Source organism: Zosterops lateralis (assembly GCF_965231275.1).
Source record: "Zosterops lateralis genome assembly, chromosome: 4".
NCBI classification, from domain to species: domain Eukaryota; kingdom Metazoa; phylum Chordata; class Aves; order Passeriformes; family Zosteropidae; genus Zosterops; species Zosterops lateralis.
Window position 1 is genome coordinate 62,928,836 of NC_139765.1, and position 26,661 is coordinate 62,955,496.

General features: G+C 41.2%; 1 protein-coding gene across 3 annotated transcripts in view; it reads right to left on the reverse strand.

Annotated features, from left to right (window-relative positions):
- MAGI2 (membrane associated guanylate kinase, WW and PDZ domain containing 2) overlaps positions 1-24,240 on the reverse strand; it is a 712,008-nt gene extending 687,768 nt beyond the window's left edge. For all 3 annotated transcript variants that reach the window (XM_083859300.1, XM_083859301.1, XM_083859299.1), the window contains exon 1: positions 23,764-24,240. In XM_083859300.1, the coding sequence (XP_083715426.1) occupies positions 23,764-24,064 (301 nt within the window). In that variant the 5' untranslated portion in view covers positions 24,065-24,240. The remainder of the gene's footprint in view (positions 1-23,763) is intronic.
- Positions 24,241-26,661: the final 2,421 nt, after the last annotated feature.

Below are 26,661 nucleotides of genomic sequence, written 5' to 3' on the forward strand. Positions count from 1 at the left end.
GAAAGAACCTTGTAGCCTGGATTAGACCAATAAAATAAAACAGTGTTAAACTACATGGAGACAACAATTTATTGAGGCATCTTGTCGTGCTGCTGAAGAACATAATTTTGCAAATTTGCTTTTTTTTTTTTTTTTTTTTTTTTTTTTTTTTTTTTTTTTTGGGGTCACTCCTAGAAAAGTATGCTGATACTGAAACACGAAACTACTCTTTGGGTTGTGATGACAATTTTCTATTTCAATTTTTTATTTCACTTTCTATTCCTAGTAATTCCAGACTATTCCTAGTAATTCCAGAAATATAATACAGATTTCTTTAAAAACCCAAACTTACCTTTTTGTTATCAGGTGGTGAAATGCAGCCTACAGTGCTAAGGAGTGCAAGTTATAGGAAACTGCAGTAAATTTACATGACAACTGTCACTGATACCTCCCAAATCTATCATATATACATATATACACCAGTAATCTGCTCTTTTACAAGGCACCCACAAAGTTTTTGAACTCTTGTTCAAAAGAAGAACAAGAAGACAGAGAAATTCTGCATGAATGGCTGCAGGAGATGGAAAGAACAACCTTACAGCACACATGTTCCTAAAAACTGTAAAGAGTCACTGCAGGGTAGACCAGATAAACCTCAGTGACACCACTGCTCTCTCCATGTGCACTCAGCACATGCAGCCTCAGAGCTGCCACCCTGGGCACTGTCCAGATCTGACACAAGCATCTCTAGGTAATGACGTACCCAAAAAGTAATTTTTCTATTTCATTCCCAGTTCCACAGAACAGAATCCACACCATGAAAGGCACTAGGTGACCTTCCCAGAAGGAGGTGAGCCATTTTGTTCTTGGTATGAAGGAATTCACACCCCACTGTGGCATTACAGGCACGTCCCAAGTTACCTTTTCTCAGGTGTTATTTACCCTGGGAAAATCAGTATGTTTAATCAAGAGCAAAAAAACCTTGACTCCACCATGGTCACTCAGTCATTTACTGGGAATGTAAGAAATGCCAGCAGAAAAAATAAGCCAAACCAACACAAATTCTCACTTCCTCTTTGCATCATTCAGTTACTTGTCTGTTCCACATAAATTAAAAAGATAATCAATTATTGTCTTCAAGGTAAATGGCTACTTCCTTTTCCCTTTCTGTAAATGCTTATTTTGTATGTGTATACAATGAAGGAATACAATGTTTCCTCCCCTTGAATAATGGACTCTGCAGAAATGAAGACCTGTATATTACTGAGTGGAATTAGACAGCACCAAATGGAATCAATGGCTAAAATGATCAGATGGCTCTTTTAAACAAATTACTAAACTAAATCATGCACTACAGAAGCCAGACTCACTAATAACCCTACCGGTTTTAGTTCCTATGCTGGAATCCTGGAGAACAAAAGGCAGCTGTGGAATTGACTGAGGTCAAGTTGCATTTACTGTCAATATAGGACAAGCTTTGGCCTCAATCCTGAGTGATCATCAATGCCCAACACAGCTCTCTCAGGGTCCCAGAGATCATAAAATTATTTGAGGAAACCAACACTGCATTGGAACCTTACTCTCTTAGAGAAGTTTCATGAGGGCTATTCTATTTCAGTGATTTCCTGCTCCCTTGTGTCCTTTTGAAATCCCAGTCTTGGCATGTTTTTCTCTAGGCCTACATACTCTAGTATCTCAACAGTGAATATTCTACCTCAACACCTATTTTTTTTTTTTTTCAGTTTTCTATGATCTGTGCTGCCCAAAATTGTAATATGATTTTCCAAAAATCATTATATGTCCATATTTCCTAGTGAGATTAATCATGACTCAGAGAGGCTATGAAAAGACATTCCAGCTCAGCTTCAAATCAAATGCACTTAGATCTTTGATACAAAAGCTTACTATCCAGAAAGTCAAGCATCCATAAATCTAGAATCAATAAAAGCTAGAACTGCTCAAAGAAAAATTATCAAAACAACTTTTAAAATTTCCAAAATACTTCCTATTTTCAGGTAGGACTGTAAAAAAAAATGAGTTTCCAGTGGCCTTCAATAAATTTGATTAGGTAAAAGTGTTAATCATCACATACTTTATTCTTTCATTTATTAATAACACTTTCTTCTCCTTCACACAAGGTAAACCTGATACTAATTTTAACTACCCTAGGAATTAACTTGTAGTAGCTTCTTATTACTGCAAAACTTAAGGGTTTATATTAGAACATGTAAGAAAGCTCTCATATGAGAAATTTATAATTAAAATACCTCTTCTCAAGGCTTATACATCTGTTTGGAAAAATCAGCCTATTTATCTGCATCACAGCTGATGAAGGATTTCCAAAACTCAATCTGACAAGAGAGTTTGAATTTTTCTCAGAATCCCAAAAAAACCCCAAACAAACTTGCACATTTATGCTTTGTTCCTAGATCATGACATCAGCCTTAAGCAAACATTTCATCTACAATGAACTGCTTTTTCAGCCACCATGATGCAGCCACGTAACTTCCATTTTTTGTTCTTAAGTCAGCTAGGGAGCAGTACAGAGCCCTTCAGATACAGGTTTGCCACAATAATTTACCATAGAGAAAAGAAAAATCTATAATTTAAGTATTGGCTAAGAGCTTCAGCTGAGGAAGAGCAATTGGACTGCATCCCATCCATCTCAATTGCTTTGTGGGCAGCAGATTATACAAAACTAAAGATGATGATAACTTAAAATATTAGTCCTTGCTTTACATGTGAATGGTATAAATATTTGATATGTTAAGATATTTGTAGGTCCACAGAAGGATGGAATCAAAGATCACTTCAAGCCACAGTTCAGCTTTTCAAGCTCCATAAAAATGAACAAATCCTTCCTCCAAAACTTTTCACACTGGACATTATGATAAACAGTAAACCTGAAATATAAAGCAGAGATATGGAGTGACTTAAATTTAATGTTCTGGTGGGTAATAGTTTGCTATGCATCAAAGCCAGACATTTTGGTTCTTTTTACTCTATATAGTGAATATAAACTAACTTATGGCAGATAAATAATAATTAAAAAAATACATTTAGGAAATATCTATCTTCACTGACATCAGATATTGCTCCTATAAGTGGAGAAATTATAGCCTCCAGTACCTTAAAAAACAAGGAACAAAGTGAAGCATACTGTGTTTTCATTTTTTCCATGAACACAGGGCAATTCCACAGCAGATATAATCAGGGTGTACAACATCTTAACAGACTGCAGATTTTGTCCCCAAATTTTACAAAAAAAATCTCAAACAGAAATAAACCAATTGACTCTGTTTATATCTCATATTTGTTTATGCAGATGAATTATTTTCTTTTAAAAGAATTTCCCTTTCAAGACTATCTAAATTAACTAACCATAGTTTCGTATGATCATTTTGAGGCAAAAGAAAAGGTGATACCCTCTCTTATTTGACATCTGAGAACAAACTCAGGCTAGGCATGTAGGATACCTGACAAACTAACTCAAAAATCCCAAACAGTTCAGAAGTCCGTAAGGAAACTGTTCAGAAAACAAACAAACAAACAAACAAAAAGGGCTGAATTTCAGATTATTTAATATCAAACACAGATCAAAGGAATAAGTCATATTTTTTTCTTTTCCAAATCACCTTCATTAGGAATCAAGTTTAGTACCTGGTTGCCAAATGTGGCCTTATCTTTTCATTGGCTTATTTTTTTCTGCACCTAGTGCTCCCAAAGTTTACTGAAATATTACAACCAAGCTGCAGGATTTGAGCAATTAGAATCCAGCAAATACAGATAAAAGGTTCAGTTGAGTTACCTTTAGTACTGACTCTGAGACTGAGGTTTTTGTAATTCTCTTCACTTTCAATGGTGTATCTACAACCCACACAAGAATTACCATATTTGGATGAAAATGAAATGCAAAACGTTAGACAAGAAATATAAAGCAGAATGTAGATTCCTTATACAAATAAATAAAATAGACCAACCACAGAATGATAACAATGCCAAAGAAGAATAACAAACTAACACAAGAAATACTTCTGTCCAGATATCTTCCAAAGTGTTCACAAGCACTCAGGAGAAAAATCTAGTGCAAAGATAAGACTCACAAACAACATAAACTTCTACTACTGGAGTTCTGTTGGAAAGTAAGAATTAAACTGTCTGGAACCTCCCCACAGTCCAAACATTCAACCATCAGTTTTACATACACAGCTTTACATGCTTAAATAAAATCTTCAGCACACAGGCTGCCATGGTGAAAGGAGAAGCATAATGCACTCTGTGACCTTCCTACCTTAACTATCTCCAGCAAAAGAGACTAACCCTCTGGAAAATAATAACAGCAGAAAAAATATTTCTCAGCTAAAGGGAAAAGCCCATTCTGTGCAGCTAAAAAAAAAAAAAAAAAAAAAAAAAAAGTAGGAAGACATAATAAAAAAGATTACTGACTTGATAAGAGAATTTTCTCAAAACTGATACAGAAAGCATCTTAAGCCAGTGCATTAAAGAAGAACACACTCTTAAATTAAAAAAAAATTAACTATAATTTATATCATATTTACACAATATCTGATTCAGCTTTCAGAGTTTACTTTTCAAGGATCAGGTCAATATTGATTAATTAGGAATTACATGTCTGTAAGTCATATTAGTCTGCTACCCTGACTGCTATTGCAGACAAATGCATCACAATTAGTAATTGAGTTCCCTCAGAACTCTTTCTGAGGAACATATTATTAGTTTAATAATCTATGTGATTTTGTTATCATTGGGGAACTAAGGTAGAGAGACTGAGAAATTTATTTAAGGTTTCTAGAGAATCAGACAGAGCCCAGATCTCTGAGTGTTTGCCCACTGCCTAATCTACTTAAGCATCTTAAATTCTACACCATTGCACATTTCAAACACTGCACAATACTAAAACTACCAATGGATTTGCCAATATAAAACAGGTAACAAACACAATAATGACATTATTATATCTCAGCACCATATCAAGTGACACAGATATCATAAACCTTCTTTTGTCATGACTTTAGTATACAAACCCTTCACATGCACAGCTGCACACAACTAACTATGAGAGCTGTCAAAAAGAGATGCACTGGTCTGGCACAGATGGCAAGAAGTGGTTGTAGCTACTTCCAATCTTTTCTCCATCCACCCAGACATCACCACCAAAGGCTCAGATGGCCCCAGCACTGCTGTCCCCCTCCCTGCCGTTGCAGCAGCACCCTGGTTTCTTTCTCCTGGCCATGAGACTGATGAACTGCAGCAGAGTCTAAAACAGCTGCAAGCTGTATGCTTTTTTTTGAAGCATCACATAAATTCAAATGGATTAACACTGGTTCTAAATTATGGAGTTTACAAAGCATCTTCTGGATGCTCTATTTTTTTTGTTTTAATTTCTCTTTTGTTTGCTCTTTTTTTTCTTAGGGTTTGGAGGTTTTTGTTTTGTTGTTTTGGGGGGTTATTTGTTCATTTGATCTGTTTTTTAGTTTTGGTTTACTCCTTGAGATAGCATCTTTATCAATACTTCAGGAGCCACACTCAAGGCCATTAAACATGCCAACCATATCCTGAGTGTCATCAAAAGGAGCATGACCAACATGTTAAGGGAGGTAATTCTGCCTTTTACTCCACTCTTGTGAGATCCCATCTGCAATGCTGTGTCCAGCTCTGGGACCCCCAATGTAAGAAGAACATGGACCTACTGGAGTGGGTCTAGAGAAGGGCCACAATGATGACCAGAGGTCTGGAGCACCTCTCCTTATGAAGACAAGCTGAGAGCTGGGACTGCTCAGACTGGAGATGAGAAAGCTCCAGAGACCTTGGAGACCTGCTACAAGAGAGCAGGAGAAGGACTACAGGAAAAGGGGCAGTGGTTTCAAAAGAAAAGAGAATAGGCTTTTATTAGATATTAAGAATAAATTCTTTACAGTGAGGGTAAAGGGAGACTGGAGACACTGGAACAGGTAGCTCAGAACAGTTGTGGATGCCCCATCCCTAGTGTTCAAGGCCAGGCTGGATGGGGATTTCAGCAACCTGGCCTAGTTCAAGCAGGTGTCCCTGCCCATGGCAGAGGGCTTGGAACAAGATGATCTTTCTTGGGTTGCTTCCAACTCAAACCATTCTGTGATTCTATGATAGCAACAACATACCTCATAGTCACCATCCTCAGGTATTCAAGAAACTACTGGATGTGGCACTTAGCACTGAGGTGTGCTAGACAAGGTGATGATCAGTTAAAGGCTGGACTCAATCTCAGTAGTCTTTTCCAAACTATTTATATGGTTCTATGTATTGAGTGTTCTGGTGTTAGAGCTATGTAATAAAACATATTTAAAACACAGGGTAGAAGTGTGAAAAGAGCCCAGAGAGCCAAGATGTTTGAAACACAGTGAGATTATGCATGTAACTCCTATCAAATCACAAGATCAAAGACTGTGATAGAGAAGAGTGTTTATCTGATTGAGGCTGAACATGCTCCAACACACCAGTAAGGATTCAAACAGACGGCATCAGTTAGTTGCTCTGGATTCTGCAGTACAGAAAAACTGAACCTCTTCCACTGATAAAATGATAAAAAGCATGTCCATGAAAACAGTCACAAAAAGAGGATATTTTACATACACAACAAGCTTAACAAAATATGGATAAAAAGACAGATTTTCAGTTTCATCGGAAATCCTTGAATCTGTTGGTTTAAATCAAATCCTTAATGCTACTGTAACTTAACCACTTATGCATTAACATGCAGCTTTTCCAGAGGTTCTTGATACACATTCATAAAAACTGGGGGAAACACAGGATTTTTTTTAGACCAAGTCCATTAGTTTTCTCTGTTGATTTCAATTGTACAATGAAGGATAGCAAATAGCTCTAATGATTTGTTACATTGAGACTCTTCTACTTAAATGTCTGCACGGGGATTCTGGCTCAGGAGGTGCCATGGAGGAGCCTGCCAAGGGCACTGGCTTCTGCCCCATGCACAAAGCCCAACCAAAAGCAAAACTCCCTCGGTCTCCCATTGTTTCCAACAAGCACAAGGACCTGGAATAGTCTCCCTGGGGAGAGCAATCTCTCTCCCTTCTCCACTCCTGTAGTCAGAGTCAGGGCATCAGCGACAGGCCTCTTCCACCTCCCAAGCTAAACTGAAGAACAGTCTTTCCTGCACATCACAGCCAGAGCTCCAAAGGGAGGACATCTCCAGTTCTCAGTGAAACTTCCCAGCTCTTAATTAGATGCTATCTTCCTTAAAAAAACAATTGAAGAACACTGTACAAGAATATGTCATCTGGAAAGATGGAAATTCTCAGGCAGTAGCATCAGCACAACAGACTGACAAAGCTTTGTAGCCTCTTAGTTGGGACAGAACTGGATGGGATGGAATTACTCAGCGGTGCCTTCCACTGCTAATTTTTTTCCCTCACTTTTCTTTGCTGACCAGATTATTCCCAGTATGTATAGTAAACAATTGTAGAAATACTTTGCAATCATCTCTGAAAAAGAAGACAATCAGTAATTTCCTGGTATCATAAACAGTTGTAAGACAGAAACAAATTACAGGCATTACTTACAGACAGCTTTAGTAGCCAAAACTCAGTTATAAACCTTTGAAACACAGCTCCAACATACAGAAATACAGTATCTGAAAACAATTGATTGGGAATCCTCCTCTAAGAGAAATATGAAATATTCCACGCTGTACTTTGAACTTGATAAACCTGATATGAAATTTCCCTGAGTAGATGATATTGGCACGTGAAAATAAAGCAAAGCTCAGCAGGACACACAAAATTAATGCATTTCCAATGTAATTCCAAACAGTATAGCGTAAGTCAGCATGGGTATGTAATTTCTGGATCTTTGACATGAGTGAAGCAGAAATTATGTGTTGTTGCAGGTGCTTTGCAAGCAAACATGACACCCAGCTGACTGTTGTTAACAGACAAACTTTTTTTCAAAGGAAAATGAGCTGAAGGAAGATCTCAAAGCTGACAAATGAAAAAACTCAGGTGGAAATAGTTACGACCACTCCTGGGCTGGAGCAGTCAGATGCTATTGTTTGTGCTAGGATGGCACTGGGAACAGGCTGCTCCTGGGGAAAGCAGGAGCTGGCTCCAGCAGGCTTGAGAAGCATTTTGGGTGATGACAGCCACTTCCAGCTGGGCCAGCTGCTGGGCTGCTCAGCAAGGGTAGTTCCATTTGGCTCAGAGATTGTGAGAAATGTGCACCTCATACTGAAAGCTACAGAACACCTGCAATTTATGTTCTCTGAGAAAACTGCAGTTTCTAGCATCTCAAAGCCAAATTTCAAAGTTATATGACTTGTAATACTGTTAATCATGACAAAGATCATTTTGCTCCAATCCCCTGCCATGAGTAGAGGCACCTTTCACTAGATCAGGTTTCTCTGAGCCCCACCCAACTTGGCCTTGAACACTTCTAGGGATGGAGCACCTACAGTTTCTCTGGGCAACCTATTCCAGCACCTCACCACCCTCACAGTAAGTAATTTCTTCCTAATTTCTAATCTAAACCTACCTTCTTTCAGTTTGAAACTTTTACTCCTTGTCCTATCACTACATGCTCTTGCAAAGAAATTCCTTTCCAGGGATGTCTTTGTTTCTTATACAAAACCTCACATGTGTAAAATACCTCTGGGTGCTAAAAATGGAGCTTCTCTGTTAAAGGTCCCATTTACTATTGAAGATATATTTTACATACAATTCAAAGCCTGAACACACAGCCTTTGCAGTGTGCTGGTTAGGGTAGTGAAGGGAGAAAAGAGGTCAGAAAAAAAAAATCTGATCTTTGTAAAGTCATTTCTACATTATAAAAAAAAATAAGTATTTACAAAATAATTACTGTAAATTCAACAGATACGCTTTTTGTAACATAAAAATATATGTTTAAAAAATCTAAAATATAAAGAGGGATCCCTGACTTGCCAATCTGGGTGAAATATCTTGCTAGAGGCCTTTTCCCCTCTTTATTCTGCTGCCCTTCTGAAAAATTCTTGTGCAAATCATAATCTGCAGTTTCACCCACCTTAACTGCAGAATGTTTCCAAGAGACAGCAGTTATCTGTAACTACCAGCCAGAAGGGGAAAAAAAATTAAAAAGGCTTAAGACTCACAGAGTCATGACTGCTCCTGGATTTGATCAGAAACCACTTCTCAGCAGTGACACATAATACTGTTTTCAGGCAAAACATGAATAAACATGTGCATAAACTTTTGATTCAGAGCAATGTCACACTAGTTCTGTAACACATCAGTTCTCAGAAGATAAACATGATGTGATGGGGTCATCCCTTGCCAGAAAGGCATCTAAACAGCAACTGGAAAGCTGCTACTAGTTGGTGATGGAAGTAGATAGGACACTTCTCAGTGTGCATAACATGTGGCCAAGCAAAGCAGCAGGAAGCACTTGCTCTTGAGTTAAAATTGCACTGAGAAAGACTGGTCAGAGAACAAGGATTTTCAAAAAAATGAAGCATTGACGTTTGGTTTTGTCTAAAAAATAAACTGGAGGAGAAAGAAGCCAATCTTTCAAATATTAGTTGAGGAATTTATACCCAAGTGTAGTCCCACACCAAGGACATCACTGTACAGACCTGCTCCACAGGTCAAACTGGAGCCCATCCACGTCACCTGCTTGCAAGTGTGCCTTCAGCAACAGCTTTATGGTGCCCCACACAACATTCCCAGAGCTCACGTTCCCTCTCACCCAACAGCAATGCACTATTCCATCCTCTATTTTGGAATGTGCTTGGGCCCAGCACTCTGTGCAGCTTCAGCTATCCCATCCTTCTGAGGATAGACACATACAGAGGCATTAAAAAAAAATAGTATTCTTCAGTGCAGAATAGCCCAGCACCCTTTAAACACAGGTGTTTTTTACCTTCTGCTAGGAGGACACCTGGCATGCCTGAACAGCCTGATCCTGGCTGAATTCTGGACACCTGGTCCAGGGGGGATAATGATGCCAGTGCCATTCCATCAAGTACTGCTTGGAACTCTGCTTTACAGGAGTGCAGACTGGTAAGTCTGGTGCCTAAGCCAAAGTCTAGCTCATCTCACCTATTCCCTGGTGATACTGGCCATACAGAGCATTACACATTTTCTGCAGCAAATTGTTGAGCAGTTTCACCATGCACTGTGACCCAGCTGCCCTGGCTCACCAGCTGGAGACATCAGCTTTTCAGGGTTTTCTCTGTGCTCAGACCTACCAGTGACTGCACCTGTAAAAAGCCTGATGAATTAATAATGGAAACAAGGCAACAGTGTGATCATGATCAACTTCAGAACCAAAGTTCAATCAGAACCCATATAATAATGGGTGCTGCAGATCCAACAGGACTGCATGGCTGTCAAAAAGACACATGAATGCTTCAACAGAATATAAAAACAGGAATGTGCTGCACTGCCTTGTGCCAGCTCCATTTAAAGGATCTAGAAGTACTTTGGTACATAGAAGGGGATTAAAAGAAGGATTGCAGAACCTCAGCTAGATGTCATCTTAATATTATGCAACTCCTTTCTCCTGAAAACAAAGGGTGGATTCAGAAAGACCTAAGCAGCCTTGCTTGTGCAAAAAGCTAAAATCCTGCCCTGACCTCTCACTGATCAATGCTTTAAGTCCACACAGGCCCCAGGCGCTGAAAGAGGAAAACCAGAGAGACCTTCTAGACAGTGAAACCTGCTCCAGCAGAGCAGGCAACACTTTACTTTGTACCAGCCTCTCCAAGGGGAGTGGGAGGAAAGAGCTTCCAGTGAGAAAGGAGAAACCAATGCCAAAGAGGAGGTTTAAGCACCAAGAGGCACCAACAGCTCTGCACAGATGGACAGAACCAGAGGCACAAAGGAAACCCTTGGTGTAACCACAACTGACACAGCAACAACAGAGCTCTGCCTGGGATTACCAGGTGTCCTTGTAACATCAGTACAGACTCACTCCTCCACAATTCCTCATCAATTTGGTGGGATGTCAAGCTGGGCTAAATCTAAGATTCTGCCAATAACCCCATCCAGTTTGGTGCCAACACCAGCGCTCTGAAAGAAGCCACCACCCAGGGAAACCAATCTGAAGTCCCCCACTGTGAAAAGTCAGAGGCTCCCACTGGGTTCTTAATTAATATTTTGTACCTTTCACTCAGCAAACAAAATTCTGGCTATGGTAACATTCTTAGGACTTCTCCTATTTCCAAGACATTTTAAAACAAAAAGACAAAGGGGGTGAGTGGAGGAACAAACACCCCAAAAGAAACCCCACAAAAATTACTTATAATTTTTTTATTTGTCAAACAGTGGCTTTAACACGCCAAAACAACTCTAATAAATGTTTCACACAGTGACTGATGTACCTACTTGTCCAATTAGGAGTGCAAACAAACATAAATATCTCATTAAAATATATAAATGTATATAACTTTGGTTTCCTACACTTCACCACTTCACCATTTCCGAAATGCATTTTATTTTAGGAGAAAACACTCCATCACTCACAGATACCTCTGCATGATTGTGCTTCTTTGTTAATAAAAAAGCTTCTGCTTTACGTGGGATTTGTAATGTAAAATATAAAATAAAGACCTACAAAAATGTTTTACTCAAGCAATCAATAGAAACCCTCACTGAACAGGAGAGGATTTCTTGTGTGGTTTGTGTGCCTTTACTTGGATGCAGTACTGCTTGCATAGACTTTTAAATTACATTGCAGTGTTCTCCACTCTGTTATTGATTGATCTTAGATTTTTGGCAAGCCATTTCACCACTGTGCAGTTCTCTCTATTCCTACCTATCCTCTGCGTCTAATTTGCCTTTATAAATCCTTTGGGGCAGCAAGTGTTTTTTACTGCCAGCTTGTAGTACCTGTCACCATGGGATCTTAGTTCAGCTGGTTTCATAGGCTAATAACAACATTCATGTTGTAAGAGATTAATTTTCTAAAGAATAAAAGGAAAAAAAACCCTAAGCAATTATATTACAGAAATACAGTACCAGTTCTATGGGCAAACCACACATATTTATAAAAGATTCTTTCTTGCTAAAAAACAGAACAGTCTTTAACAATGAAATAAATTTCATTTTAAAAATGAAAAACAAATAAAATCATAAAAAGACAGCACAGAGGACAAAAATCATTATGATTGTCCAACTCAGTGATTTTCCAATGGTTTTCTCATAGCCTAGGTCAGGAGACCAAAGAGGGAAGGAAGTGTTACGTAGTCCCAGCTTCCCTCCTCCCACTGAACTTCACAGAGGTAGCTGAGGACATCAAGAGTAACTCCCTGTCTGGGACTCTGAGTAAGATTTTGTAAATGACTTTTAGAATCTGGAAGCAATTCAGATAGTGTAATAATAAGGCCAATATTAGTATCTAAAGGGATACAAGTGAAGACTTCTGGTTTAATGTCCCAGCTGCAAATCTCTTTTCTAGCAGCAGCATCCTCACTAGCTGGCCAGCAGTGCACAGATACAGAGGGAGGAATTCTGCAGTTCATGCAATCTGTTCCTACAGCAGTTGGTGAGAAAGTTGCTCACTACTTACCAGAAATCTTCTTAATATTGACCCAAAAGAATACTAATTGGATTTACGACTTTTCTAGAACTGGAACTGCTCTAGTCACATGCAGGAGGTGTCTTCTCACATATGTAAAAAAATAAAATCAAACTTTCAGGTTCTCTGACTTTTACCCTCAGAAACATTAATTTCACTGCTCTTAAAACACAGGCACAGACATGAATCCCTATTGAGGCAAAGCAGCTGTTACACTTCTGCAAGTCAGATTAACTGTACACAAACCCATACAATATTTCACACATATTTAAAAGTGGCATATTTAAGTTTTATGGGTTCATCTGTTTTGAAGACTCTTTTAGTACGTAAGTATCACAGGCTTAACATAAAAACTCAATGTAAATATGAACCCAGAAGATCTTTTAATTGAGATTTCAATTACTGACTTTTAGCTTTAATTAAGCAAACCCAACGTCTTGATTTTACTTTATTTTCTTAACAAAACCTCCAGTACTGTGATGGATTCTTTTCCTGAAATCTTTTATGCTATTTTTACTGGAAAATGACCAAATAGAGTGAGTGTTGAAAAAGCTCTTTTTACTGGCTTATCAGAAATTCCAGTAATTCTTCTAGAAGTTTACAGGGCAGAAATGTTCTTCCACATCTGTAATCAAGTAGATAAAATGAAAAACCAAATTCTTCAGGAAACATATTCTCTGTACACAGTATAACAAAGATTTTTTTTGAACAGGCTTCACTAGCAGTAGCTGTAATAGAAAAACTGCAAGACAACATACCAGCACTATCAATACAGAAGCTCCACACCAGTAATTACTACTATATTCTCTTAAATCCAAAAATATTTCTCAACTTTTATCCACTTTAAAACTTTGATCACCAAGACTGAATTATGATCAATTTCAGATCCTATGTTAAAATGATACAGAATACTTCCAGCAACCAATTCCAAAAAATTCATTATGTTAGACTCCAATTTTAATGTGAATACTTCCTTACATTGCCATAGAAACGAGAGACTCTCAACTTGAAATTGCCATGTTAGTTGCTACAACAAAAAGGCAGTTTCTCTCACCAAGAGTTTTCAGATTTCATGCGTGAGACAACAGGCAGATATAACAAACCCAGATGGAAAGAGAAATCAGAAATACCAGTACAAATAATTACTATACAATTACTATATATATATATATACATATATATGTATATATAAAAAATGAAAGGCGGTCAGAGGAAACCACCTAATATCATCAAGTGCAGAACAGTCATCCCAATGGGCCTGAGCTTCAAGGAGAGTTTTCCAAATGAGTAATGTAGTGGCTGAACAGGGAATTTGGGGGATAATTACACTTTATCTAAGCAAAGCACTCAATAGTTTAATCTGAAGAAGTGTTCAGCTCCTCCATCAGTCTGATACAAGAGTTCAGCAGCTGCTTCCTTTCCCACTTCACAAAGATTTCCATTCCATGATAGGAGCACCTGCATGATCTTTTAGCTTTTAAGATAGCAACACAACTCTGCAAGGCTTTGAAATAAAAACTGCTGTTCCTATTAAAAAACAAGGACAGAGAATTAAAATATAATGGGATTAATACTTGTTTATACTAACATACCATTTTGGAAGCATGTGAGAGGCTTACGTGACATTTATTAATGCAGATTTAGCACAAAGAAGGACTTAGTAAGGGAAAAACAGAAATGAACAAAAAGGAAATTAACCATTCCATTCCAGTTAAAGAACCAGCTGTGAGAATGTAACATGATAGAAACTATTCAGTATAACTTATATGGGGTAAAAATAAGACTGTTGATCACTTTTCAGTCTAAGCATAAAAAAAGGCATGTGTTGTAAGAACTTACATGTGAAATAGATGTCCTGGAATGAGACTGATGCCCCAATTTTGTTTCCTTTTAGCTTCTGTAGGACAGGTTTGTTTTATGAAATGGCAATATTTTATCAGAAATAAGCAGATTAATTCATGACTGGCATGATGGAAACAAAGGTAGAAGATTTTTTTATATATACATTACAAAAAGAACCTTAAAATGTGGAATTTTAAAAAAATCATTTTGCACATTTCATTTTGAGAAATGCAAGGACAACGTGAGATACAAAGATACCAATAAATAGATAAGTAATAAAAGATGATTTGTACCTGTTTGCAGAAAGGATTCCACTCTGGAATACTGATGCTACATTAACTCAGCTACACGATGTACTTGCTTGTATAGTGTAGAAAATTTTGCTTATTGTACTCTACCACTGCTTTCCATTGTTCTGCTATGCACTACTTGTAATGATGAAGTCTATTTCTAGGGGGTTTTTCTTTCTTTTCCTGCATAATGAGGACACCATATTTCTTCAGCATTTTTCAAAACAAACACACTATGACTCTGCAGAGAGTAAACGATCTCAATTTTGTCCCCAGTGTCTGACCTAACAGACTGTCAAAGAAAAACCCTGGTCCCAGTGTAGTAATCTGGGAACTCTCTGAACAATTTAATAATTCTGGATAATTCAATGAAATTACTGCCATCACTGACTATAGAGACTACAAGGCTGTGTCACGTATCTCCCAGACCAGGCACAATGGGAGATTGTTATACCAGGCTTTCTCCCATCAGAACAGGCATGATCTGGAATCATGGAATGTCAGAATTCTGTGTCCAAAAAAGTTTCTGCATCCTTTCTGAAGTGAACTCAAGCACAGAGAGCAGAAATATCTTAGTGGCAGAATAAACTAGTTGATGCTAATGCCAGACCTGAAAAATGTGCTACCAGAAAGGTTCAAGGTGAATCCCAGGAAACTGCTTCACTAGCACACAAGGCTTGGAGCAGGCAAGAAAGAAGAATGTTGGTGGCAGATAGGGCTCCATGGTTTGCAAATGTATAGGGGGTCCTCCATGAAGTACACACTGATCTGAACCAAGGATGGCTCAAGAAAGTAACAAAAATATTATATAGAAATGTATATAGAAAGGCACTATTTCCCCTATGGATGTGGCAGCAGACAGCAAATTTGTCCTGTCTGAAAACCATAAAACACATGCACATTTGGTATTTTAGTTCCATTTTCACATGGTGTTGAATACCTGAACTGTTGCCCTTGCTTCCCAGGTCAAAGGCCTGAAAAGCAGTAATGACTTAGTGGTTATGGTCTTACACTACCACTACTTAGTGCTTATGGTCATGACACTCAACTGTGTTGGCACCAAAGAAGGATGCAGAAATAGAGCCAGGGGGGCCAAGGTGCTGCCTCAGCAACAAGGAACTCAGCATGCAGTTCTGTCCATAATGAAACACCACCTGGTTTTTCTTCAACATCTTTTTTTGTAGGAACATCACACACACAGGAAAGTCATCCTACACAGATATGTGTTTCACCCCCACTTCTCAGGCAGCACCATTGTTTCACCCCACTTTCATGAGAACTTGGAACAGAAACACAGATGTGTTAACAGTAACTCATTGCTTTCATCTGAAGAAGCAGGAATGCGATTTTTTTTCCTTTGGAATGAGTTCATTGTGCATACTATAGAGGGACAGCTTTACACCAGCATCCTTCTGGAAAAACCAGCTGGTGATAGCTTGGACTGGTGCACTGTTTGCTGTATATAAAACTGACTGGATGGCTGGGCCTAGAGAGTGGGGAAATGGAGCTACATCCTGCTGGGGGGCAGCCACCACTGGGGCTCCTCAGGGCTCAGTATTTGGGCCAGACCTGCTTAATTCCTTTATCAATGATCTTGTGTCTTCATTTCTCAGCCACTCATCACAGACATTGAGGTGCTGGAGTGTGTCCAGAGAAAGGCAGCAGATGGAAGGGTCTGGAGCACAAATCTGATGAGAAACAGCTGAGGGAGTGGGGATGTTTAGCCTGGAGATAAAGAGGCTCAGGGGAGACCTTATCACTCTCTACAACTGCCTGAAAGGAGGTGTAGCTGGGTGGGAGTCAGTCTCTTCTCCCAAGTAACAAATAACAGGACAAGAAGAAATGGCCTCAAGTTGAACAAGGGAGGTTTAGGTTGGATATTAGGAAAAAATTTCTTCTCTGAAAGCATTGCCAAACATTGGAACAAGCTGCCCAGGGAAGTGGTTGTGCCACCCAACCCTGGAGATGTGGCACTTAGGATTACAATTTAGTGGTGGACTTGGCAGTGCTGGGTAAATGGTTGGAGTCAATGATCTTAAAGGTCTTTTCCAAACTAAATGATTCTAAGATTTCAACATGTTTTGAGAAACTAAGACAGACTGAGGAAACACGTTTCCTGTGCTGATTTTTCCTGTGCTGGGGGCACAGAGCCATACACTTTCTTGAATATGACAGAACATGTAAAATCTAAAACCAGAAATACACTTTAATAATCTCTATTTTTTTCCACAATTTTATGTTCTCCAATTTGTTCCTTGTCTTACTTTTCTTTGTCTCAAATTCATGCACTGTGGAAATAATCAAAGACACCCAGGAGAAACGTCTGAAGCTGATAAGCAGAGCAAAACAGCATTATTCATATATTACTAATCATAATGTATGTATGAATGAGAAGACACTTGTGTTGACAGCAAACTACCTTTTGATTAAGCTTTCTGGATTCTTGCTATCTGAAGGTACTGACTAGGAGTTCAAGAATAATGTAAAAAGGATAAATACATGGCAGATACACACAAAAAACAGCTTTCTTTCAGTTCAGCTTCTAGTGAAGTCTCCAAACTGTGGATAGCAGGTTTGACTAAATGAGAGATTTTAAGTTAACACTAAAGAACATTCAAACCTTAAGTAGTGTTTTTAAGATTATCATTTACCAACAAGGATTTTTGTCCAGTTTAGGAATGCTAACAAATTTTTATTAAAGCCCTTAAATATCTTTCTTTTCTCTCACTTCTGCCACCATTCCACTTTTCATTGGATAGTTTCAGCCTACAGTTAGAAAGCTAAACAAATGGCCAGAAAACTATGATACTTTCTTACTGGACAGATTTCTAAGAAAAGTTGATTTATAACAAATTAGGTGTGCTGAAAAGATCCTGTTGGAATCACAGCCCCTGTGGTTTTAGAAAATTCAGTTAAGGCCAGTATTGCAACGGCATTCAGCAACAAAACCCAATGACAGGCACATTGCCACTGAAATCAATGGCAACTCTGTGCTCTAGACTGCACCTACTTGGATAGGCATCTAGTCAATCTTATTCTAAAGTTTATGATTACTTTATTTCCTACTGCAGAATCCTGTGCCATTCTGTACATTGCTTGGCCACCATAGTGAATGAGTTCACTGTAAATATAAATATATTTGTACCAAAACTTGAATGAAAAATATTCTAGGGTAGTACTGTAGCTATACTAGTATAGAAGTACCATACAAATTCTTACACAATCCCAACCTACAGATGAAAATTCCCGCCAGTCCCCCCCCAAAAAAAATTTGTACAAATTTTAATGTATATTCTTATATTTATAAACACCTAGGTATGTAAGCAAAAAAAAAATTAGTTCCAGAATGTTAACACAGTCAAGGAATATCAGTATGTTCTTTGAACTTCGCCTTGATGCTCCCCAGTAAAAAAAAGAAAATTTGCTTCTTTTTCTTCTTTTTTTTTTTTTTTTTATTTGTTTATAGCACCATAAGGAAGAGAAGAACAAGAAACATCTGCTTCTACAACTACTGCAGCACTTTCTTCTCCATCACCCTTTCTAAATCACAGTTGTGACCACCTCCTCCCATGAAGCCCTTTTGAAGGAGTACTTTTTCCATGTATACACCACTTCTTGTATACAAAATATACAGATGAATAATTTATAGAATCTTTCATGTCATGAAAGGAGCTCCTGATCTATAAAGAGCAAGGAGAAGATCAAGAACACTGAAAGCAAAGCTCAGAATCCATATCTTTCATGAAATGCTGAATTAATGCAGGTGAGTTTATAGGATGCATAAAGGAAGTCAGACACAATTCTACCCCCTCACACCAGTACTTTCCTTTGATGTCAGCGGTACCAACAGATGGACAAGTCTTACTGTAAAATTAACTTTACCTTATGTGACTAAATAGAACTAAGCAGAGCACTCTCAATTATTTAATTTCTTCAAGGAAATGATGCACTAACAAAGTCATGGCCCCATCCTTTAATGGCACATTTGTAATTCTCAGGGAAGGAAGAAGACTAATGAATATAATTCTACTGCTGGTGAACAGAGTCCCTGACATGAAACATCACAAGCTCTCTGGAGGAGCTGAAGAATAAATCACAAGCTACATGAGTCAGAAGTCAGTTTCAATGGTCTTTAAATTAAGATGGACAAGCATAAGAATAACACAAAGTGATGGTAAAAAAAGAACTCTGAATTTCATTTCAGGAGTTAGTAAAATCCTAAGGAGCACAAATTAGGAGAAAGGAGTAGGTCTGAAGTAGAGTTGATTTTCAAATACTATCTATTCAAAAGTCATAGAGAAAAGTACAACCACGCAGGTTTTCAGGGTTTTTCGGTTCTGGTTTTTGAAAGACCCTTGTGATTTTTTTTATTCTGAAAATCATGCAGATTTCTGTTGCAAAATACTGTTCTTCTTGTGAAGATAACTGTATCTAACATTCCCATCATGGAACATAGAATATAGTGAGTGATATCCAGAAATAAAAGGTCTAATGAATGTAGAAGAGAATTATTTATGACCATATATAACATGAAAAAATAAAATAAAATAAAAAATAAATAAACATAGGAATATGTGTAGGAAAGAAGTCTGTAGTCTGCAGGTAAAACTTTGGAAAATCGCAACATTCCTCCATTTCTTGTCAAAAGGATTGTCACAGACTTTTAAAGAAATTTTAAAAGCTAAGCCAGGCTTTAATTGCAAAGCTTATGGATGAACCCATTAAGAAGAAACACTACAAGGCTACTAAAGCCCTTAGCCACAAATCAGTGGGTGTTGGGACAGTACCATCCTGTCCTTTTAGTCTTCACTTGGCAATCACAGTCACGGCCACCAGGAATAGGATGTAGAGGATGCAGTCTGCCCAAACTTGGCTGCTCTTGTATCCATCCTAATGAGTGTCTAAACCTTTTCCTGACGGGGAAAGCACTTGAAAATATGCCCAAGCACATATCTAGTCTGCAAAATGTTCTAGCATATGCTTACTATTAAGCAAATAATTGGACTAAGAAAATAAACTGGTTTTCAGTTCCACCTTACATTATGTGTACTAAATGCCTTTTTTGTGTAAGGAGCTGAAGAAATAGGGGTTGGTGCTTCAAGTCTGACTATGTAGAGTCAGATAAGAGCCATTAGAAAGTGTCCACATAAAGTGTCTGTTTTATTCACAGTTCATATAGTCATACCACTAAATACTTCCAAAAGTAAATTAATCACCTGGTTACTTAATACATCCAAACCATTCTCCTTGAGAAAGAGATGCATCAGGCAGGAGCTCCAGGACAAAATCTTTTGCAATGCTCCTGAGTTTTGAAATCCATGTTTTCAGACTGTTCACTGAGATTCTGCTGAGGGCATCTGTGGAAGTTTATAACTCTACATAAAGAATAAAGATCCTGGTTTATGCAGCACAACCAGGTGGGCTGTTTGTGCAACCCTTCAAAAGTGAGTGTGCACAGCACAGACCCCTGTCAGCCACTGGTGGGAATTACTGTGGATCTGAGGCAGCAGTGATGGACTGAGAATGGAACTGGAGGGAATACTGTTCCCCATATGACTCTTCCCCATGTGATTACTTATCCAAATTAAGATGCCTTTCCTTAACACACTGCTCCTTTTACAACTACGCATCTGTACATGTGTGGGAAGAAGACAGCACTTAATCCAAACTGTTCTGCATGTAAAAACAAACACATTTGAAATTCAGAAGTATTTCTTTAAGAAACAGTACAAGGCTCTTATCCTCACTCAAGAGAGCAGAAGGTCAGAATATACATTTGCAGTGCACTCAATGAATGTAATTGTTCATGTAATTCTCTCATTGGAAGGGTATATATTCAAAAAAGCATGGGGTTTTGCAGGGAAATCCTGCCCTCTTTATCTGATGTCAAGTGCAGCTTTGCCTTTGACTTCATCTAGGCCAAGATTCCACCCCATGTGTTTCCAGAGATTCTCTGTGATTCTGCCAATAGTAGCACAACAAGTGGCTTGCCAAAAAAAAAAAAAAAAAAAAAAAAAAAAAAAAAAAAAAAAAAAAAACCAAAAAAAAACAAAACCTAACAAAAAAACCCAAAAAAGAAATAGTCACCAAGGAATACTCCTTTGTCAACTCTTAAAATTAAGACTTAATAATAATAATAATAATAGTGATTACAGTCTTTTCTCCCCATGTAAACCCAGGCACAATGTCCTGCATTAAAACCCTATTTATCAGGTGTCATGCCTAGGAGAATTCATGTTGACTCATATCATGGAATGGGAAATCAGCTTCTCATGAAGTTTACTCCTCCTCATAACATGCGGCAACTCCTACATCATATGTTTGGGGGTTTTATAATTCAAGATGTTGAGCTAACACAAAACAGCAATATTCCATCCAACTTTTCAAAAGAAGTATTTCATCTAGTAATGTGATAAATGATGAAGTATTTAATTATTTCAGAGAGGGATGCGTTTAATCAAACAGAAGGAAAAATCATGAAAGCACCTTTTCCATGCTTCAAACCAGCTAATTCTAGAATTAGCCATTCCCTGGTTTCATGTACAAGTGAATTTTCAGTGCTGAATTGTCAAAACTTTCAAACAAGAGCAATACTCACAGTCTCTTAAAGATCACATTATAAATAGTTGTGTCCTACCTCCACATTTCTCTCTGACTTCATTCCTAGGCAGCACTGAAGAAGCAGCTACAGTCACATGGTGCATTCAAGGTCATGCTATTCTAATTGACAGAGATAGCATTGATAAATTATGCGGAAACAATGATAATGGAGTCATTAACCTTGTTCCAGCACACTAAAGGTGCCTTATAATTAAAAGGAGTACAAAAGTTACAAAAACATATAAAGATTTTATAGCTCAGCCTTTTCTCTCCTACACACTGCTGCAAAGCACTGTTGGGGAATAGTAACATTGCTGTAACGTGGCTGCTTGTGCTTTGTCACCGAGGGGCGCAGGGATACACTGCCTTACTCTTGAAGGAGGAGTCAGGTAGTAAAACGCACAAATCATTGACTTTTTTTTTTTTTTTTTTAATAGGAAGTTGGATACAGAAGGCTTTGCTCTTTGGCATAAAGGATGCTGGAGCACATGAAAGATCATTCCAGCCAGGAAGTCTTTCTCAGTCCAAGAATCTATGCTGAACTGTCATTTCCAGACACACAGTCATGTGGCCAGTGCTTTGAGAACTTGCATTAAAGCTGTAGTGAGTTAATATACTGAACTGAAACTCCTCAGATATGTACAGATACAGAGACAGATACACAGAATTGGGTAAGATTCAGAATTTATCCCTTACGTCTCACGCAGAAGCTTGCAGTAATTCCCAGACTAAAAGCCTGACTAATGTCCCTAATTCACTTATGACAGGTAATTTATTAAGGGTGCACACATTAATGAATCACCGGTAGCTGCTTTGACTTCAAGGGAAATATTAGAAAACAGTGAAGAGATAGGACATATATTTCACATAGCAACTCAAAGTAACCTTATATTTGCCTTATTGTAAAGAATCTATAGGATTTCTGGAAAAAAGAAAAATGGATTACAATCTACCCTTATCTTCTTGACACTTCAACTGCTGCTTCTTTTTGAATCCCGTCACAGTAAGACCACTCACATTAATATTATTAATAAAAAGAGGACAGTACAGAGCAGGTTTCCTGGAGTTCAGTGCCCAGAGATGACACTTCACCGCCAAGACAGAATCCATTATAATCATTTTTAATCTTCACTTATCACATGAACTATTGTGTCTCCCTGCATAGCCCAACTGTCAAGATATGATCTACAGCATATTGCACAACTTACCCATAAGGAAAAATAAAAAAGTCCCAGATCATATCTGTATATAGAGGCTTGACCTCATGGAGATAACTGAATATACAATAAAGTACATTCTCAAGGCCTGAGTGGAAATCAGATTCTTTCTACTGGTTCTGTCATGTTTGGATAAACTAACAATTAGCATATTCTTCAAGCATTCCGAATTATCGGAAATTATTCTTTAAAAAATAAGTCGTCAATTACAAAGAGCAAGTAAAACTGCCAAATTATACCCAGTGTCAGAGAGATTCTCCTGTGTGTCCTCTGAGCACAGGCTGATGGTTACAGTTGCAGAGCACAAGCGCCTCTGATGCATGGTATCTAAAAACTTCCCACCGCAGAAATTCCCAAGTTTTCAATGGCTGGGCTCCCTGCCCGGCTGGAATGCGTACTGAGTGATACGCCTACAGGCGCTGCACCGCCCAGAGCCAAGGAGCACCTACGGACTCGCTTCCCAGAGCAGCTCCTGTGCTCCAGAAATGCTGCTGGGGTAGCACAAACCTCCTCGCAGCCGTTCAGCTGCAGAGCACTCAACTCAGCATAGTTTAAAGAGGACAGAAACAAACATGTAAACAGCATCTGCGGCGCCTCTTCTCTATTGACTTTCCTGGAAACGCATTAACCTATTACAGCACTTCAAAATAAATAAGCGAAACAGAGGCGAGGCAAGAAGAGCATACCGTTCTCTCCCAAAAGTTTCTTTCTGCCTGTCCTCTCTCACTTGCCCTGAGCTCCCCGTTCCTTGGGATTAGCGATCGTTTTCACCAGGGATCAAATGAATGACTTTTCCGCTAATGACACTTAAGAGATGCTCAAGCCCCCCCGGGCGCCGCCGGGGACCCTGCGGGCGGCGGCAGCCCCTGTCCCCACGCCACGGCGTCCGGAGCGAGGCGAAGCCAAGGGCAACAAGCCCCGCTCCGCACCCGGCCCCCGGCAGCGCCGGCGGCAGCAAAGACCGGAGAGGCGGCGGGACCGGGGCCGGGGGTCGGGCCGGGCGGGGAGCCGTCCCCGTGAGGCCGGGGCTGGCAGGGGGTGCTGCCGCCGCCCCCCGGCCGGCCCCCCCCCGGCATGGCGAAGCGCTGTCACTGACGCACATTTAATTCGCCCGGCTGCGGGCACCGCGCAGCGCCGCTCGCATCCTCCCCCCGCCGCCGGGGAGGGGGCGGCTCCGGCGGGGAGGGGGAAAGTCAAACTGCAGCAACAAAGTTGCTCCCCCTGCGCTCCCCCAGACCTGCCCCGGCCCCCGGGGCCCACGCCCGCCTTACCTTGCTTGACGCACTTGAGGCGGATGGGGTCCTTGCAGTGCTTGATCACGGCCAGCACATCCCTGATGGTGAGCCCGGCCACGGGGGTCTCGTTCACCTCCAGCAGCAGCTCCTCCGGCACCAACTTGCTGCCGCCCTCATAGGCCACCTTGCCGGGCTTCACTTCCCCCAGGTAGGGGAACTGCCCATTCTCGGCGCCCCCCTTCAGCTCGAAGCCCAGCTGTCCCTCCGGGTTCCTCACGATCACGATCTCGTGGACTCTGCTCGTCCAGTGGCTTTTCTTCTTCAAGCCCTTGGACATTGCCGTGGGGATGCTCTGCCCGACTCCCTCCCTGCGGTCTGTGCTCCTTCCCCCCTCCCTCTGTGGCCCCGGTCCCCGGGGCGCTCCTGGGGCGGGCTCGGGGCGGGCGGGAGCGGCCGCGGCTCCGGCCGGGGCCCCGCGGGCTGCGAGCGGTGTCGGGGAGCGCCTGTGTGCCCGCTCCTGCCGCCTTTAGCTGATATCCATGGCAGCCGCGGCGGCCGGACCCTGCCTGCGCGGGGATGCACTAGTTGTAGAGAAACTGGCAGGAGGGAGGAGGGAGGAGGGAGGGAGGCAGCGGGAGGGAGGGACGGCCGCGGCGCGGGGAGGAGGAGGAGGAGGAGGGGTGTCGGTGTCGGTGCCGGAGCGAGGCGGGCGCTGCTTCGCCGCTCCCGCCTCGCCTGACCCGGTAGTGAAGGCCGAGAGAGAGAGAGGCCGCCTGGCACGGCCGGCAGAAGGCGGAGAGCGGCCCGGGCGGGGGGGCGAGGGCGCTGGGCGGGCGGGAGCGGCAGCGGCGACCCCCCCCCGGCCCCCAGCGCGGCCCCGGCCCGGAGGGGGAGCTCGGGGGAGTGATGGAGGTGGCCCCGGAGCCTGCCCTGCTCTGGCCGGACACTGCCCAGCACTGCCCCTGGGCCTGCTGGACACTGCCCGGGACCGCCCCTGCTCTGGCCGGACACTGCCCAGCACTGCCCCTGCTCTGGCCGGACACTGCCCGGGACCGCCCCTGCTCTGGCCGGACACTGCCCGGGACCGCCCCTGCTCTGGCCGGACACTGCCCAGCACTGCCCCTGCTCTAGCCGGACACTGCCCAGTACTGCCCCTGCTCAGGCCGGACACTGCCCAGCACTGCCCCTGCTCTGGCCGGACACTGCCCGGGACCGCCCCTGCTCTGGCCGGACACTGCCCAGCGCCGCCCCGAGCTGCAGCCCGAGGGGACCGGAGGGAGCTCGCACCGTGCGGGGCCATCGCGGCGCTGGGGAAGTGCCCGAGCCGAGCGGAGAAGGGTCCCGCTGTCCCGGAGCTCTGCTCGCGGCCGGGAAGGACCGAAGGCAGTGGGATTTCGGGCTGTGGTTACAAAACCAAGCGACACCTCTTTGCTCCGAGGACCTCCGTGTCGCTCCGTGTTTGCAGAGTGGTTTCACTCCACGCCGAGGTCTCAGTTTATTGAGTTGCACATGGGCGTTATTGTTTTCGCTGGGTGCTGTAGCCAGAGCTGATGGCTCAGGTGGGTGCTACGCCTGAAGAGGGTATGACAGGGAGAGGGTGGCAGTTCTTCCATGAAATTTCCTGACTGTCACCCAGCAGGTGTTCACACCCTCGCACAGGTAGCCTTCTGCTACTACTTGTCCTTAGTGGCCAAAATCCCACACTCCAACAGATCTTCCCCAGAGCCCCAGAAGTGAGATAGTCTGTTCAGCAAGTGGTGCTGTAGCTCACTCCTCCTGCGAGCTGTCCTTTTAATTAGTTCTGTCATATGCCTCATGTGTGAGAGGCATGGAGTGTAACAATTGGCGTGTCCTTCTGGGAAACTTGCCTTGACTAAAAAAATAGTTTCCATCCAAAGTGGAGGTTGACAAAATACACTCAGAGCAACATCCTGACTTTAAGAAGCATAGTTTTTGTGCCTGCAGGATATAGGAGGACAGGATACATGAAGGCAGGGCTCTGCAGACAGGGTATTGAATGGGATAAGGCAGGAGAAATGTACTTTGTGTTATGACATGTGATTTAAAGATGGTCAGATATTTTTAAAATTTCAATTAAAGTGACTCTGCAATGAAATTTTTCAAATTGTACTGCTGTTTTTCCTCTTGGTTTCTATGGAAACAGGCCTTTATGTGATCATGCTTGGCTGTGTCTCCTTTACTTCTCCAATAACTTTTGAAGCTGTTGGGCAGTTTCACCCAAATCTATCTCAAATACAATTAAGCTATTTCATGAAAATAGGCAGCTGTGTAGGGCTGAGAGATCCTGTAAATGTCCCAAAGGCTGTAACATGAACTTGCCTCTTATTAAACAGTGATTCACATGGTTGAGAGACCATATAAATGTCTTGGTAATAAGAAAAGTTTCAATTACAGCTCATTATCAGCCTCACTGTAAGTCCGTGGGAAACCAGGGTTCTTCAGTTCATTTTCCCTTGGAATTACTTCTGTTCCAGAGGTGGAACAGACACGTGCAGAAGGGAAGAAGGGAAGAAAACATTGAGAAATTACTGACATCTGTATTCTGCAAATCATTTACCTGTTTTGCTGGGGGGGTCCTGGTCTGAAGTGCAAAACTCTGTGTGTGAGTGGCTTCACAAAAGTGGGCTCAAAGGATAAACAAATCCAAGACCCCACATATCTGGAAGCATGAGATGCATTGGTACAGACAGCTGAAGATGGGAGGGGAACTGGAAAGGTACCTTGACTGGAACGTACTAAGATATTTTCACTGGTGGGACAAGGGTTATGCAATGGTCTCCTTTTCCAAAGACCATCATGAATGTCCTGTTGTCACTAAGGAGCAGGGTCTGTGGTTTGGACAAGAGGAGGCTAAGGCATTTGGAAAGAGAGCAAGAGAATCAGTAGGTTTGTCTCTCTGTTTGTCTCTCTGTC